The 15,014-nt window shown below is 38.8% G+C and overlaps 1 protein-coding gene across 3 annotated transcripts in view; it reads left to right on the plus strand.

Moving 5' to 3' along the window:
- The window catches only part of PDE1A (phosphodiesterase 1A), a 229,912-nt gene extending 219,752 nt beyond the window's left edge, over positions 1 to 10,160 (plus strand). For 2 of the 3 annotated variants that reach the window (XM_036421948.2, XM_036421947.2), the window contains 2 exons: positions 6,418 to 6,534; positions 7,647 to 10,160. In XM_036421948.2, coding sequence (XP_036277841.1) covers positions 6,418 to 6,491 — 74 coding nt within the window. In that variant the 3' untranslated portion in view covers positions 6,492 to 6,534; positions 7,647 to 10,160. The remainder of the gene's footprint in view (positions 1 to 6,417; positions 6,535 to 7,646) is intronic. The other variant, XM_036421945.2, reaches the window with a different exon arrangement.
- The last annotated feature ends 4,854 nt before the right edge of the window (positions 10,161 to 15,014 follow it).

Genomic DNA, 15,014 nt, shown 5'->3' on the forward strand with positions numbered 1-15,014 from the left:
AGTAAACATATACTGCATGGGGCAGAAGTAGGTTTATGATTGTGAGTACATGAAACACAGTTTATTCTTGTATTATTATCTATTAGTTATTGTATTATTTTTCATATGAAAAACTAGGAACCTACTTTTGCCCTACCCTGAACTATATTACGTAATCACTTAAGATTTAAATTTTGGATATACTTTGTTGGAATTCCCATCAGCATTTTATATTTTTTGTTGCTTTTGTAAATGGCTATTTCTTGCAGGTGTATAGAAATACATTTGCTTTTGAATACTGGTTTTCTGTCAATAATGGCAGTTTCTTCTTTCCCAAATACGTATCTTTTATGATTGTTTTCCTTGAGTCTACTTCACTAGCAAGCTCATCTAGAACATTCTGAACTGGTAGTAGTTTTGACCTTCAGCTTGTCTCTGAATTTAAAGAGGTGCTTAATGTTTCAGCATTCACAGTGATATTTCTTAATTTCTTTGATCTCTTTATGAGGTTAATTATATTCCCATCAATAAGTAACTTATTAAGAAAATGTATTATGTTTTCTGTATCTTTAAAAATAATTCAGATGATTTTTTTTCAATTGGTTCATGTAGTGAATTATATTTTTTTAATGTTGAATCACCTTGTATTTTTTGTGTAAACCCACCTGAATCATGATGTATCGACTTTTAAAAATTATTTTCGATGACTTTAAAAAAATCTATATTTATGAGTGAGATTAGCCTGTCATTTCACTTTCTCATATTGACCCTGTCTTATTTTGTTTCTGAGGTCATACTCACTCATCAAATGAGTTGGAATTTTAAAATTCTGCCACCTCTCAGAACTTCAGATAAGGGAACATGGCAAAGGTCTCTTCTACTTCTGGATCCCTGAGTCATTTCCAAAACATTTCACACTTTTTACTCAAAATGTGATAGGACTGGCAAAGCCAGGGCCCTGTGTCAGAAGCTATAAGTATCTTGCCCTCTTTTATCAGCCCTCTTTTATCAGCCAACTCTTCTGTCTTCCTTTGGGTTCCATAGGTTGGAAAAAAATATTGTCACTAGAACAATAAGAAATTAAACCTCTCTCACCACCAACCTGAAGTATCCCCTTATCCTAATTGCTTCTCTTGGAGAAAACTTCAGTCCATATCCAGTGCATCAGAAACCTAGATATCTTCTGGGAGGGTGGGTGTGGGGAGATAGAGTTTGACTAAGTATTTTCTAAGAAACTTTTTTCTAAGGAACACAGACATGGCTTTTGAATATGATAATTAAGACTGTATCCTTTTGTGTCTGGGTACTTCCGTAATGACACTGATGTCTACTTGTTCAAATGAGTGTGGGCCATGGTAACAGTGAGAATAAAACCGGACTAGTTAACAGTTCACAGAATCAGCTCATCAACAAAGCAAACAGCCTTTGTAGTTCTTTCAGAGGAGAAATTAAAATAATATGATTATTCAATAAATGTTATTTATTTTTTTTTTATTAAATTATTATCTGTGTACATATTTTAACATTGCCCCTCCTCCCTTACATACCCTCCTTCCCTAGAGTTTTGTGTTCATTGGTTGTACTTATATGCATGTATACAAGTCCTTCAGTTGATCTCAATTAATGTTATTTAAAACAATATTACTAGATTAACATTTATTATTCATCACCATTTTGAAGGAAAGGATTATAGCTTACTTTTTCTTTTAATTTGAATAATTTGAACTAATATATGCAACCAACCCTGTGTTCATAGCAGTGTTATTTACAAAAGACAAGATTTGGAAACAGCCCAAGTGCCCATCAGTAGATGAGCAGATTAAAAAAAAAAAAAAAAAAAAAAAAGCTGTGGGATATTTACATAATGGAACACCACTCAGCCATAAACATGGAGGAAATCTGACCCTTTGTGACAGCATGGATGGACCTGGAGAGTATTATGCTAAGTGAAATAAGCCAGTAAGAGAAAGTCAAGTACTATATGATTTCACTGTCTGTGGAATCTAATGAACACAATAAACTAACAAACAAAATAGAAATAGACTCATAAATACAGATAATAGACTGACAGCTGTCAGAGGGAGAGAGGGCTGGGGTTGGGGGCTGGGTAAGAAGGGTGAAGGGATTTTAGAAAGAAACTCACGGCCACAGACAACAGTAAGGTGGTTGCCAGAGGGAAGGCAATGGGGAGAGTGACTCAGATAGTTGGAGCATTATCCTGTGCCCTGAAAGGTTGCCAGGTTCAATTCCCCATGAAGGCACATGCCTGAGCTTCATGCAGGTTCGGGTGCAAGTGGAGGGCAGCCAATGCACTACTTAATTTTTTTTTTAAAGAGTTCAAAATAGTTTATCTGCAGTTCACAAAGATAGGTCAAAATAGAACACTTCTGTGCATTTAAATGGATGCAGCAAGACCCAGAGCGGGAGAGCAGGGAATTTCATCAGCTCACGGTCAAGCACAGATTAGAATCTGAGCAGTGCCACCGAGGCAAGCTGTACCAGGAAGCAGCAGCATGTCCCTTGGTAATGATGTCCCTTACATTTCTGTCTCGGGTCAGACAGCTCTTCCCTGAAATGTTTGCCTTCTACTCCGAGGAAAGTCAGTGGACTTTCTATCTTTATCCTGTTGTTTCCTCCTCAGGGAGTGTAATTTTTGGATTCTTGGGATCCCTTCCTCCACTCTGCTCATTAACATTCTTCCAAGGATTTTAATTAAAATGCCTTATCCAAGAAGCCTATCACTTCTTTATATAAGCGTAGATATCTTATTCATATTACAGCGTGAGTACTTATATTCTGCATTGCATTCTCAAAATAGAAAAAAAAAAAAAAGGCTTTCAAGAGAAACCTACCAAAAATCAGTGTTAAAATAGAAGTGGGAGTGGAGAAGAGGAGATTCAGGGTTTCCCATTCCACATGCCTGATAGAGATTCTGACATTCCCCTGAGGTCTGTACCATCTCTCCACCCAGCCACTGTGTCTTATGAAATATTTTATTGGAGTGTGTTATACAGTTAAAACTATAGAGCCTGACAAAAAAAAATTGAGGACAAGTAATGAGATTATTCCAACACTATTTACAGAGGCCTACTATGTGCAAAACAAATAGCTGCAGATTTTTTTCCAGAGGCTACAAATATCCTGTAAACTCTTGCCACATTTACTCATATTGCAAAGTAAAATTAGAACAAGGAACTAGGTTTGGGGTGTCAGAAAACAGCAAGAACAGATGTTGAGCAAGGGGAGGATTTGGGGGGAATATCCTTATACTTAGTTTTCTCGTTAGCCACTTCTCATTTGTTTTTTGTGGATTTTTTTTTTTTTTTTAGATCTTTTGGCTAATAAAGAAAAATAATTACAACATAGTGGGTAATACCATTTAATTTATACAGACTCACTGTTACAATCTGATTTCCATAGTTTAGAGTCAATTCTCCTCTATGTAACACTGACTGAGCTCTTACTTGTGCCCTGGCCAACGATGCAACCTACAACCTTGGCATATGGGGATGACCCTCCAACCAGCTGAGCTACCCAGCCAGAGCAGAAAATGCTCTCACGAAAAGAGATTTTAGTTAATCCAGCAAACTTGATTCATGGCAACTTATTTATTTCCTTGTGATTTAATGCAACTTATTTATTTCCTTGTGATTTAATGAATATAATAATATGTGGAAGCACATATATTATTATATTCACACCACTAGGATAATTTAAATATGCTATAATATTTTTTCATGTCAATGGAATCCTTTGTGTTCCTTTTTATTTTATTTATTTATACATTTTATTTTGAGAAAGCCATAGTTTCACCAAACTAAAAGAGGTGCCCATGATTAAAAATGTTTGAAACCTTGGGCTATATGGATGTTTCTCAAGGCATTTTACAGGGATAAACCTTGAGCCAAAATGATCTTTAGTGGATTAAATAATGCAAATCATTTCTTCTTCTCTGGAAGAATGTTAGGTCAAAAGGATAAGGGTTACTTCCAGATAGTATTATTCAAGTTAATTGTAAAGGATTCTACAACTCAAGAGTTATTAAGTAAAAGTAATGTGATTAGTATTTGCTGAGGATGATAGTATTTTCCTAAGCCATCTGGCTCTCATGCAATTGCTTGGCAATGTTGTGTATGTGCTTCTGAAAACACCTGGAATTTTACAGATTTTTAAGGGAAACACTTTATTTTCAGTGCTGCAAAATTCCTGTGTTGAGTTGCTCATAGCTTTTACTTGCTACTGTTCTAATTACATGTGTAGAATTACTTTTGGATGTAATGTATGTATCATTTTGGTAATTTATTTTTCTGTAATTACTGCATTGTAAGCATTTGATTATTTCATTTCTTGTCCACTCTTTTGTTACTGGTGAGCTCTTTATCTACTAGACATAAGAGCATTTGTTGGTACACAGACCTCAGTGTCCTTTGCCCATTGTAAAAAGTCTCTGAAATTTTTTTAGAATCAGAGAATTAATTACTTATATTCCTTTCTTTCCCCTGTGTTCTTTCTAGTTTATTTTGTGGAGTTTTCATTTTCTAATCTATTCATAAGAAACAGGATATAAAAGCAGAAGCTTAAGCCAAGACTCTGATATAATAAATGTCAGAAACAAACTGAGTTGAGGAACCAAAATTTCAAAGTAGTTTCAGAAACTAATTGTAGGATGTTTATAGCTTCACCCAACTCAAACAGTGAAAGGGTCAGGTTGATAGTTGGATAAGGGTTTGTGAGGCAGGTTTCTTCAATGGGCTCTCTGGTATCGGGAAAGATGTAGACGTGATTCTCTCTTCATCTCAAATCAAGAGAAAAGAGCTTCACCAGAACCATAGGGGAGCTGGAAGTCAAGGAAATTTGGGGAAGGGGATCCAGTTCTTACAAGAGAAATATAAAGAGTTAGATGATCACAGATGAGCCAAAGTAGACTCCAGCCTTTCCTCGGGTGTCTAATGGAAACATTTGCCTCACAAGTGTTTCATCTGAACCAAGTATGTCGCTCCCATATTTGGAAGATGATAGTACCTCAGCAGACAGAAGCTGGAAAGGTACGAACAAATTTCCCAGAGGCTGTGGACATTGAAAAGGAACCATCATTCTAGGTGCCCATACGAAGCTGGAAAAAGTCTCTAGCCATTGTCCTTGGCAAGAAGTCCCTGAAGAGCCCCTGGATGTGCTCACAGAAGAATGAGCTCTAAATGCCCGACAGTGGAGAAACTTCACTCTAAGAATGATCTGAAAAATCTTGATACTACCTGAAATTTTTATCCTGGTACAAAAGATAAGCTGTCCCCATTGAATATATTTTTAAAGTAGGAGACAAAATAAATTTGCTTTGTGATAACACCTCATAAGTTTATATGTTTACTAATTTTATAACTTTAATAGAAAATCTGTTGCAGTTGATATAATGCAGTTTCACAATATATATTGAAGGAATTCTCTCAAAATTAATTGGTACAAAGTTTAACTGTTAATATATATATATTTTTTAAATATATATTTTATTGATTTTACACAGAGAGAAATTGAGAGGGACAGAGAGTTAGAAACGTCGATGAGAGAGAAACATCGACCAGCTGCCTCTTGCACACCCCACACTGGGGATGTGCCCACAACCAAGGCACATGCCCTTGACCGGAATCGAACCCGGGACCTTTCAGTCCGTAGGCCGACGCTCTATCCACTGAGCCAAACCAGTCCCGGCTGTTAATATATTTTTCAATCAAGTGTCAGACAGAAAGAGCAGTTGCTTATGTACAACTATTTCCTGAAATATCCAGATAGTTTGAGTCATTGATTAAAAAATTAATTTCTGTGACTTTTGTTTACTTTCTTATATTGTAAGCTCTTTTAACTGTATATTTTGCTTCATATTTCTGTTTTTGATAGAGTCTTTGCAACCTTTCTTGAAATGTTGGAACAGTTTTCATGCAAATGTTTTTCTTCTTCTTGAAGGTTTATATGGAAGCCAAGTGATTCTAAGATTATAAATTTCATTTTGGCAGGTTGTTTTATCTTAAACACTACTATTCTCTGAGGTTCATTTGTTTCAAATTCATAACAACTAAGCACTGTGTGCTAAAAGATACTGATCATTAGAGGATGTGTTTAAAATAATTTGTTTTAATTAAAAATGTTCAAGAAAAACATACGTGATTTTTACATTTGATTTAATAGATGTTTAAACATGTCTCATCTGTTTCACTTCTGTATTCCCAGATTAAATTGCAACTTCACAAAGTTGTGTAATGGCCAGAAGATGACTTGATATACTCTGTAAATCCCACAGGCTGAAAAGAAAATGTTTGCTATCTTTGGAGAAATGTGCCACAAAATCCATTGTATAATGTTCTTCAACATTTTACCAATTGCTTCAGTTTCCCGACCTTACTCATTTCCCCCACAGGCCTATTTTGATTTTGTTTGCTTGTTTTCTAGGTGAGCCTGATCCTCATAAGAGCTCAGAAGGCCAAGTAAATGCCGAAGAAAAACGTGCTGATACACATTCATAGGTTTGGAATACAATAATGGCTCCTGTCATTTTAAACATGAGAGGTAAGTAACATTTTAAATAAGAAACCTAATTTCTGAAATGAGTGGTTTGTAGAATGTCACTAGAGACAAAGTTGTTTTATTTAAATGGCCTCCTGGATTCTTTTTAGAAAAATTTCTGTTTTCTATCTTCTGAGGCAATATCTTAAATATTTACCTTTTCAAAGAGTTCTTAATTTGCTTTTCAATATAAATTTTACTTACTGAGACATTTTAGCCCTTCAAAAATAATAGGCTATAGTCAATGGGGAGGTTTAATCCTGATTTCATTTTCTACTTCATGTAGAAAATGTAAATGTTTACAAATAGTGATAACAAAGCAAATACATATTATGAAGGAAACATCAGCTAAAATCCATGGACATGTGCCTCAACGGTTCTCTTAAAAATTCAGCTTCTAGGGCTTGCCTTCAGTCTACCAAAGTGTTAGGTCTGGGAGGGATGCCTTAGAAGTCTGAATTTTTAATAAACCCACCTATTGATATTTCTGTACACTAAATTGAGAACCACTATGTTGGGACTTCAAAGGAGGTGCAGGTAGTCAGAAGGGAGAATGTGTTTTAATAGTGGAAATGCCTTCATATTTCCTGAAAGAAGTAAGAATCTAAGCTCAAGTCTTGTAATTCATCCTGCTGTCTGGGTGATGGTGAGGGCAAGAAATGCTGAGAGTTTGAGATGTTATCTTAGCTCCTCAAATGTTGCTTAAGATATGGAAGAGTTAGAAGGTGATTAGTTTTAAGATGATTATTTTCTCAGTATTCTGCACTTTTTTATAAAACTGATTGATAACAATGGTTTCATTAATAGCAACTTTCTAGTGTAAGGCACTGTGGGGCATATCTTATACATATTATCTTACTCAACAACTCCAAAGTTAGTAATTGTGGTTCCTATTCTATGTATGAAGGTTGGATAGAAATCAACACACACACACACACACACACACACAAGAAATAGATGAATTCCAACTGATATAAAACCAATATCATATACTAAGAAATTGCTTCTTTTTGACAAGGTATATAAAATCTAAAGAAAATTGCAACATAACACAGTAATTAATGTCTGTATATGACTAAGACATGATCTTCATATTAATTTGAATTTTATTTCAGGATAATGAGAACAGTACTAAAACTTAACTCAACTTCCTGCAGAACTATATTCTCTTTCACCACACACTTGGATCGGATCGTGTTATTTTTATGGACTCCTGTGTAAGGATGAATAAGAAGAATGTAAATTCTATGCTAGTAACTCTGGCCAAATAAATAACACTCAAATTTGCTATCGAGGTTTTTAGCCAGTGCTTCTGCCATCCTTTTTCCTCCACAATTTTGTGTCCTTCAATCAATCTAGAGAAATTTTTAAGACAAAAGTTGGACAGTTTTAAATTGTCATCATTTTGAACCAGGTATAGCATAGGTGACGATGCAAAACATGTGCAGAAGAGTTATTTTAAAATGTTAACTTTCTTCCACTGATTTATACAGAGTGCTATGACAACAAATTTTTAAGGTCTTAAGTAAAAGGAGAGAAAAAACAAACAAACAAACAAACAAAAAAACACCAAAATTATGGAAACATTTTTTACAGCTCTGAGGAGCAAGCCATTTAGATCGTCCTTGTTATTTCAAATGCACGGGAACAAATGAGAGGCAGGACTATTCCGAAGCTGTGGTGGAAGTCCTAGAACAACCATGGAGCGTCACAACCTTGGCCTGTGATCTGACACACACGTCATCATGACTCGCAAGCCGGGAACCCACAGTGCAGCCCGTCCTGCACAGCAGCGGACCAGCCTGCACCCACCCCTGGGGCTTCAGCATACTAACGCGTCCCCTACAGGGTGCTAGCACCACGGAAATCACACATTCCCTACAACCCTGGATAACAAGAACCTCCACTGTTGTTGGAGACAGACACAAGAATTGAGAATGAAATTTTGCCTTCTGGGGTGTTGATCCCATTAGAGTGTGTGTGTGTGTGTGTGTGTGTGTGTGTGTGTGTGTGTGTGTCTGTGATGTGTATTTAAAAGTATCTATGAGAATGGGAGCCCAAACTTTTCTGTACAGATAACAGTATTTGATGTGACTTGACGTTTTCCTACACAGAAACAAACCGCCACCCTTGGAGACTCTGCTTCCCTGTCATGTTTTGCCTGAGCATGTGCAGAGCCTTTTCCTTGCTCCAAACTGAAGAACTACCTGTATTTGTGATTAGCTAACAAGAAAGTCAAGCACAGTGAGGTGTTGTAACTTTTCACTGTAAATACATCCGTGATGGTGAGACTAAGTGACTTTGTTTTTGTAGAAGGCAGAAATTGGATGGGAAACACCAAGAGCAGCCATCAATGAAAGTGAAGGAGGGTGTGTTGGTCCTCAAGACTTTTCTGTTGCACCTGCTTCTTTTCTGGGTTCTACCATGCTAAGCAATATTTTAGAAATGGATACAACCAGAAGCTTTTAAGCCTCAAGAGTGGGATTTTTATAACTCACAACTTAGATCTCTTTTAATGTGTAAGCCATATTCTATATGCATATTAGGTATGCATCCTTCTAACTTAAGATAGATTTGTGTATAGACAATGTATAAAGTGCTTTTAAAATGTTCTGTGAATAAGGTACTGAGCTTTTGTTTCACCGGAATCTTGTGTAGAAGACAGCTATATAATTGAATTGTATCATAGGCATCATATTTGCAATTGATATTTTAAATGTAAGCAGTAAAGATTGATCTATAATGATGTATTGGGGGAAATATAGATATGTACATCATGGTGACATTTTGTCCTTTCAAAGAGGTATTTTATTTTTATTTATGGAGACACTATAACTATGGCTTTCAATGTCTTTACGTAGCTATTTACCAGCTCGAAAACATTCTGCATTTGAAATAGAATCTGCCTCTGGAAACTCTGCTTACTTTTGTTCCTGTTTGAGCCAGTTGTCTTTCCTAGAGCTGTGGGGCCTCTCGAGGGAGAAGTCCATTGAAACACTCCCACTCCATCGTCCTAGGACACATGTCCACTTTGTTCCTGTTAGCACCTTACAACCTATAGACTTCGTTACTAGGCAACATGGAGGCATATAAGGAATTTATCCATTTCTGCCTGTGGGCTTTCACCTACTTTTCCAGGTTGCATGACGCAGGAGAGTGGCCGAACTTCCAGAGGGAGAGAATACCTGCCCCAGCTCTTCAGAAGACTTGTCTTTCCTATCCTCCCTCCCCATCTCTCTTTCCCTCCTGGCCCTCCCCTGGCTCCTTCTCTCCCTTTTTACTTCCTTGTTTCTTCCTTCCTTCCTTCTCTCCCTAAGACAGCTGCCAGCTGCTGACTAGAGCAGCTAATGAGGGGGTCACAGTGGGGCTTCCAGTGCCCCCTTCTGTGAACATCAGCGCTGAGGCGCCCTGAAGAAAGAGAAGGATGGGTTAGGCTGCTGCACCCTGAGCGTTCTGCTTCGAGCATTATCCCTCAGCTACCCAGAATTCAGCTAACATTTTCCTATGCCTTTCCCTGTGCCCAGCACCTCTCATTGCATTGTAACATGACAAGCTGCAATTCCCGTGTTTTTATTCTGCTGTAATTCTCTTTCGTATATATGACTGTTAAATAAATCGTACTTGAGGGACTACATGGTGAAACAGTTGGTGTCTTCTGTAATGGAATTTGACTGGGCACTGAAAAGTGGGAGAAATCAGGAAAAACCGGAAGTGCACCAACTCAAACATTGATTTGAGTCCTGTCCAAGAGTGCCTTTTGCTCTATTTAAGACTTTTTCACTCAACAGCCATTAGGGCACCTGTTATTTGCAAGCTCCTGGCGAGGTGCATGGTGCACAGAGGAATCTGGAAACCTAAACCTTTCCAGAGACTTCCTCCCCACAGCGGGCCTCATCTATACAGCCAACAATGAAAGCGCACTCAGAGGTGCCAACAGATGCACCTCTGGATCATAAAGGCGTTACACGTTGCTTCCCTCACCAGGGCTTCCAAGAACACTGCTGAGAACAGGTGGCACATGCATTGACACTTCGGTCATAACTAATAACAAAAGCCCATGCTCCTTGCTTATTTTCCGGGTACAGCCTCCAGAGACTCTTCACAAACCTTGTCTTTAATCCGAAATAATCCAGCAGAGTGCGCATCGATGTGAGTCAGGAAACAAGTCCCAGAGAAAGAGCCTTCTCTAAGGCCAGGTGGGTCTCAGGCGGCAGAGGCCACAATGGGACTGGGTCCCAGGTGTCTCTGGCATCAGAGATCTGTTTTTCTTTCTACTACATCTGTGCGGGGCGGGGCAGAGTGCAGTGAGAAGGAAAGCACTGTGAAGGGCAGTGTGAGTGAGGTGACACCAGAGAATAACTCAGAAGCAGAGAGTTTCAAGTCCAGGCGAAGACCTGGAGACTTTCAATTAAGCGAAGTAAGAGTAATTGGCACAACTGATGTCACCTTTCTGGCCGTGTCTCCAAGATGCTAAAGCATTCATGATGAAAATATAAAAATGTATCTTGTCATCACATATATGAATGAAATTTTACTTTGTCACTCCATGATAAATTTCTACCCAATATCAGGAAGCTTTCAAAGGCCTTATTTTAATTTAGAAATACAATTTAGACACAAAACACCTATGTCTTTGGAAGCTATATGAAGCCTTCTGCCCTCTAATTTCTTTTTCTAAACATTGCAATGCTTAGCCACCATTTAGTGCAAGCCTTTAACAATAAAGACTATGTATATATATTTTAGTCAAAGAGCAAACTAATAATGTCCCACATTACATACATGTCACTTCTTTGGAGGGAATTCTAAATATTTAAAATGCTAATCCTATATATGGAACAACATGTATATTTACATTTTTATTTGAGGCCATTTATCCTTTAGTAACATTAATAAATTTCTAGGTCATTTTCTTAATACTTGTGATGGTTGGAGAGTTTCCTTTGCATCTCAAGCTGCTACATTTCTATCTTTTATTATTAAAGATAATAATTATTTAGTGTTTATTATAGTCTCACTACTACATTACATTTTCTTTTTAAAAAATATTTTTTTTTTCAGAAAGGAAGAGAGAGGGAGGGAGAGATAGAAACATCAATGATAAGAATCACTGGTTGGCTGCCTCCTGCATGCCCCTTACTGGGAATTGAACCCACAACCTGAGCATGTGCCCTGACGGGAATTGAACCATTACCTCTTGGTTCATAGATCAACACTCAACCACTGAGCAACACTGGCTGAGCTGCATCATATTATTTTATGACATTCTCTCGTTTACATCCTGTAACCACTCTGAGGAATTGTTATCCCCATATATGGAGGAGGAACTGCGACCAAAAAAAAATAAAAAAAATAAGATAATCTGTGTAAGATCATGCAGCTAGTAAGTGGAAGAACTGGATTTGAGGTCTGAAGGAGTGTGACCCGCCCCCCCCCCCCCAAACTATTAAGTAGACTGCCTCTGGCCATTATGGGAAGATCTGCACGATCTTCTCCACCCACCACTTCATTACTTCTCATTCTGCCCTTTATTCCATTCTGCTCTTTAGTCCATATCCAGGCACATGTCCCTAAACACTACCCCTCTGGTAGGGCAGAATTTCCAGTGACTGATAGCAGGGGCAGGTGTGATTTGGTGACCAATTACAGCATGTCTTACAGCAGATATCTGTGGGTGGAGGAATTATTTCCCATGCTTAATATGTGATCTTAAAGTTTTGCTTTTAAAATAATCACTGGTATAAGCCTAGACTTTGCTACTTGAAGTGTGGTTCCCACTCGGGAACTTAGAAATGAAGAATCTCGGGCCCATCCAGACCTGCTAAGTTGTACTTGGCATTTTAAGAAGATAACTTGGCTATTTCTACGCACATCATTTCCAGGGAATAATTAAATATGGAGGCAATTCTAAACCCCAGCTATGCGTTTAAACATGACGTGTCTCCCCTCCCATCCCCCCTCGCCAACACACACACTAAATAAGAGGCTTCTGTGCTCTCAAAACTGTATTACTCTCTGAAAACTAAAGCAAACCAAATCCCAGGAGATTGCTGAACTGGATGTAGTCTATGATTTCTTCAATCGTTGTGAATCTTACTGTGTTATAGTGTCACAGTCCATTTAAAGTTAAATCATATTATTTCTATAAACATTATCGACCTATTTCTTCTTCCTATTCAAAGAACATTGCATTGTTTCAATCTTTACCATCCCACTTGTCTTCACTAATTGGCTTCTCTGCTTCCAGCTCCCTTCACCTTTTCTTGTCTGCACACTGTTATTAACTGAAATGTCCTTAATTCATTCTTTGGGCCTATTGAGCGTCTCAAAAAACAGTTTCTCCTGGTCTCCACCAGAGGTCAGCAAACTTTTCCAGTGAAGGACCAGAGTAAATAGTTTAGAGACTTTGCAGGCTACTTTCCACCACAGGGTCCCCACTCCTTCTGCTCTTTCTTTTTTATTTTCTCTTCCTCTTCCTCCTTTCCCACATTTTTCTCTCTCCTCCTTCTCTTCCTTTTCTTCTTTAGCAATCCTTGAGAAATGTAGAAGCCCCTCTTAGCTTAGGGCAATGCGGTTGCACACATAAGCAGACCACCAGGCAGATTCGGCCCAGGCCGCCCCCAAGGCCCGAGGCAGTATCTCCAGCACATGCGTCCTCCATTCACTGCACACGTGGCAGCTTGGGGGACTGGCTACAACACTGCTTCTCAGCCTTCAGCGTGCATCAGCCCCCCTGGCCCGAGATTCTCATTTAGTATGTCGGGGGTAGGGCCTGAGTGATGCAAACCACTGGCCTACAGGTAAAACTTAACTCGTTGGTATAGTGTCCAAGCCCTTCCCAGTCTAACCGCAGCCTGAGGTGTTAGCCACAGCCTTCGCTGCACTGCTCACCTTCCTGGATGTCCGCCAGGCCTTTGCACCGGGCGGATCTTGCTGCTCTCTCTGCCTTCTGTGCCTGTCGCGGTTCCCCTTCCTCTCAGGGTCTGAGCATGTGCCAGCTCTCTCTCCCAGCAAACCTCTTCTCATCACTCTGGTCAGAACCTTCAGCCCCTCTCCTCTGAGTGAACAGAGACCTCTCTCCCTCTGTGCTGGGAAATTGTAGCTCTCCATGTCCTATGCTTGCTGCCAGATTTTAATGTAAAGAAATACCCTTACATGCTGAAACCGGTGTGGCTCAGTGAATAGAGCATCGGCCTGTGGACTAGAAGGTCCCAGGTTTGATTCCGGTCAAGGGCATGTACGTTGGTTGTGGGCACATCCCCAGTAGGGGGTGTGCAAGAGGCAGCTGATGGATGATTCTCTCTCATCGATGTTTCTAACTCTCTATCCCTCTCTCTTCCTCTCTTACAAAATAAATAAAATATATAAGAAAAAGCAAAGAAGTATTCTTACACATAGAAGGTGCTCAGTAAATATTTGTTGAGTACAGGAATATGAGTCAATGAAGGAAGGAGGAAAGGAAATGTTTATTCTTGTTTGTCCTCAGCGTTTGATATATGATGAGTTAATCCTTTTTAGATAACATCCCTGGCAAGTCAAAATGAGAATCACTTTTCAAGCACTTAGATCCACACAATCTCAAAAGGCCATTTGTGTGTTTTTCTCAGAGCAGGCAAATGGGGAGTGCATTAATTCTTAATTAATTCTTAATAGCACACTAAAAGCAAACCTGAATTATACAAGAGAAACATTCAGATCTCCCCCTCTGTCTCTTGTCTACCCTTGGGGAGACGGGTCTGCAGGTGCGCTGATATGTTAATTGCAGCTAATCTTACCCACTTTGCCAAGGAGAAAAGCCCACACATCGAGGGATTTCCTATACTGGGAACCTTCAAGCTTTGGAGCAAGAACTCCATCCTGGTATGTCTTTGGTGTTTGGTGGCCGTAGACCTTAACATTTTCTCATCTCTCACTGTGAAGACTTTGATAGAATGGTCAAATGATAATGAGGAATATTTAAAGGATCTAGACCACATGTGTCAAACACAAGGCCCGCGGGCCAAATTCGTCCCGCCAGGCCTTGCAATGTGGCCCGCACCGCGCTGTCATCACTGCACTCCGCTGCGTTTCCATCACAATGACAGTTTATGATTGTTCAGTAAACCATTCGGCCCGTGATTTAGGCTGAATTTTAGATTTTGGCCCCTTCTCTGATTGAGTTCGACACCCCTAATCTAGACAGTACCTGACACATTGTTAGTTCTCAATTAACAAAAATCAATGTTATTACTTTATATTTATCCAAATGTTATTATTTCTTGTTGAATTTTTGTGGAAGACCTAAGGCAAGAAATATCTTCTTCAAGGACCGAGTTTGGCTCTCATCCAATTTTAGACTTTGTTACACTTGGTCTCTGTGATCTTAGACAAGCCTCAGTTTTCTCATCTGCGAAATGGACATAGTAAGAGTACCTGTTTTATAGGATTGTTGGAATGATTAAGGGAAATGGCTTGTGTAAGATGCTGAGGCTATGTAATGACAC

The sequence above is a fragment of the Pipistrellus kuhlii genome, unplaced genomic scaffold, assembly GCF_014108245.1.
Source record: "Pipistrellus kuhlii isolate mPipKuh1 unplaced genomic scaffold, mPipKuh1.p scaffold_m20_p_7, whole genome shotgun sequence".
NCBI classification, from domain to species: domain Eukaryota; kingdom Metazoa; phylum Chordata; class Mammalia; order Chiroptera; family Vespertilionidae; genus Pipistrellus; species Pipistrellus kuhlii.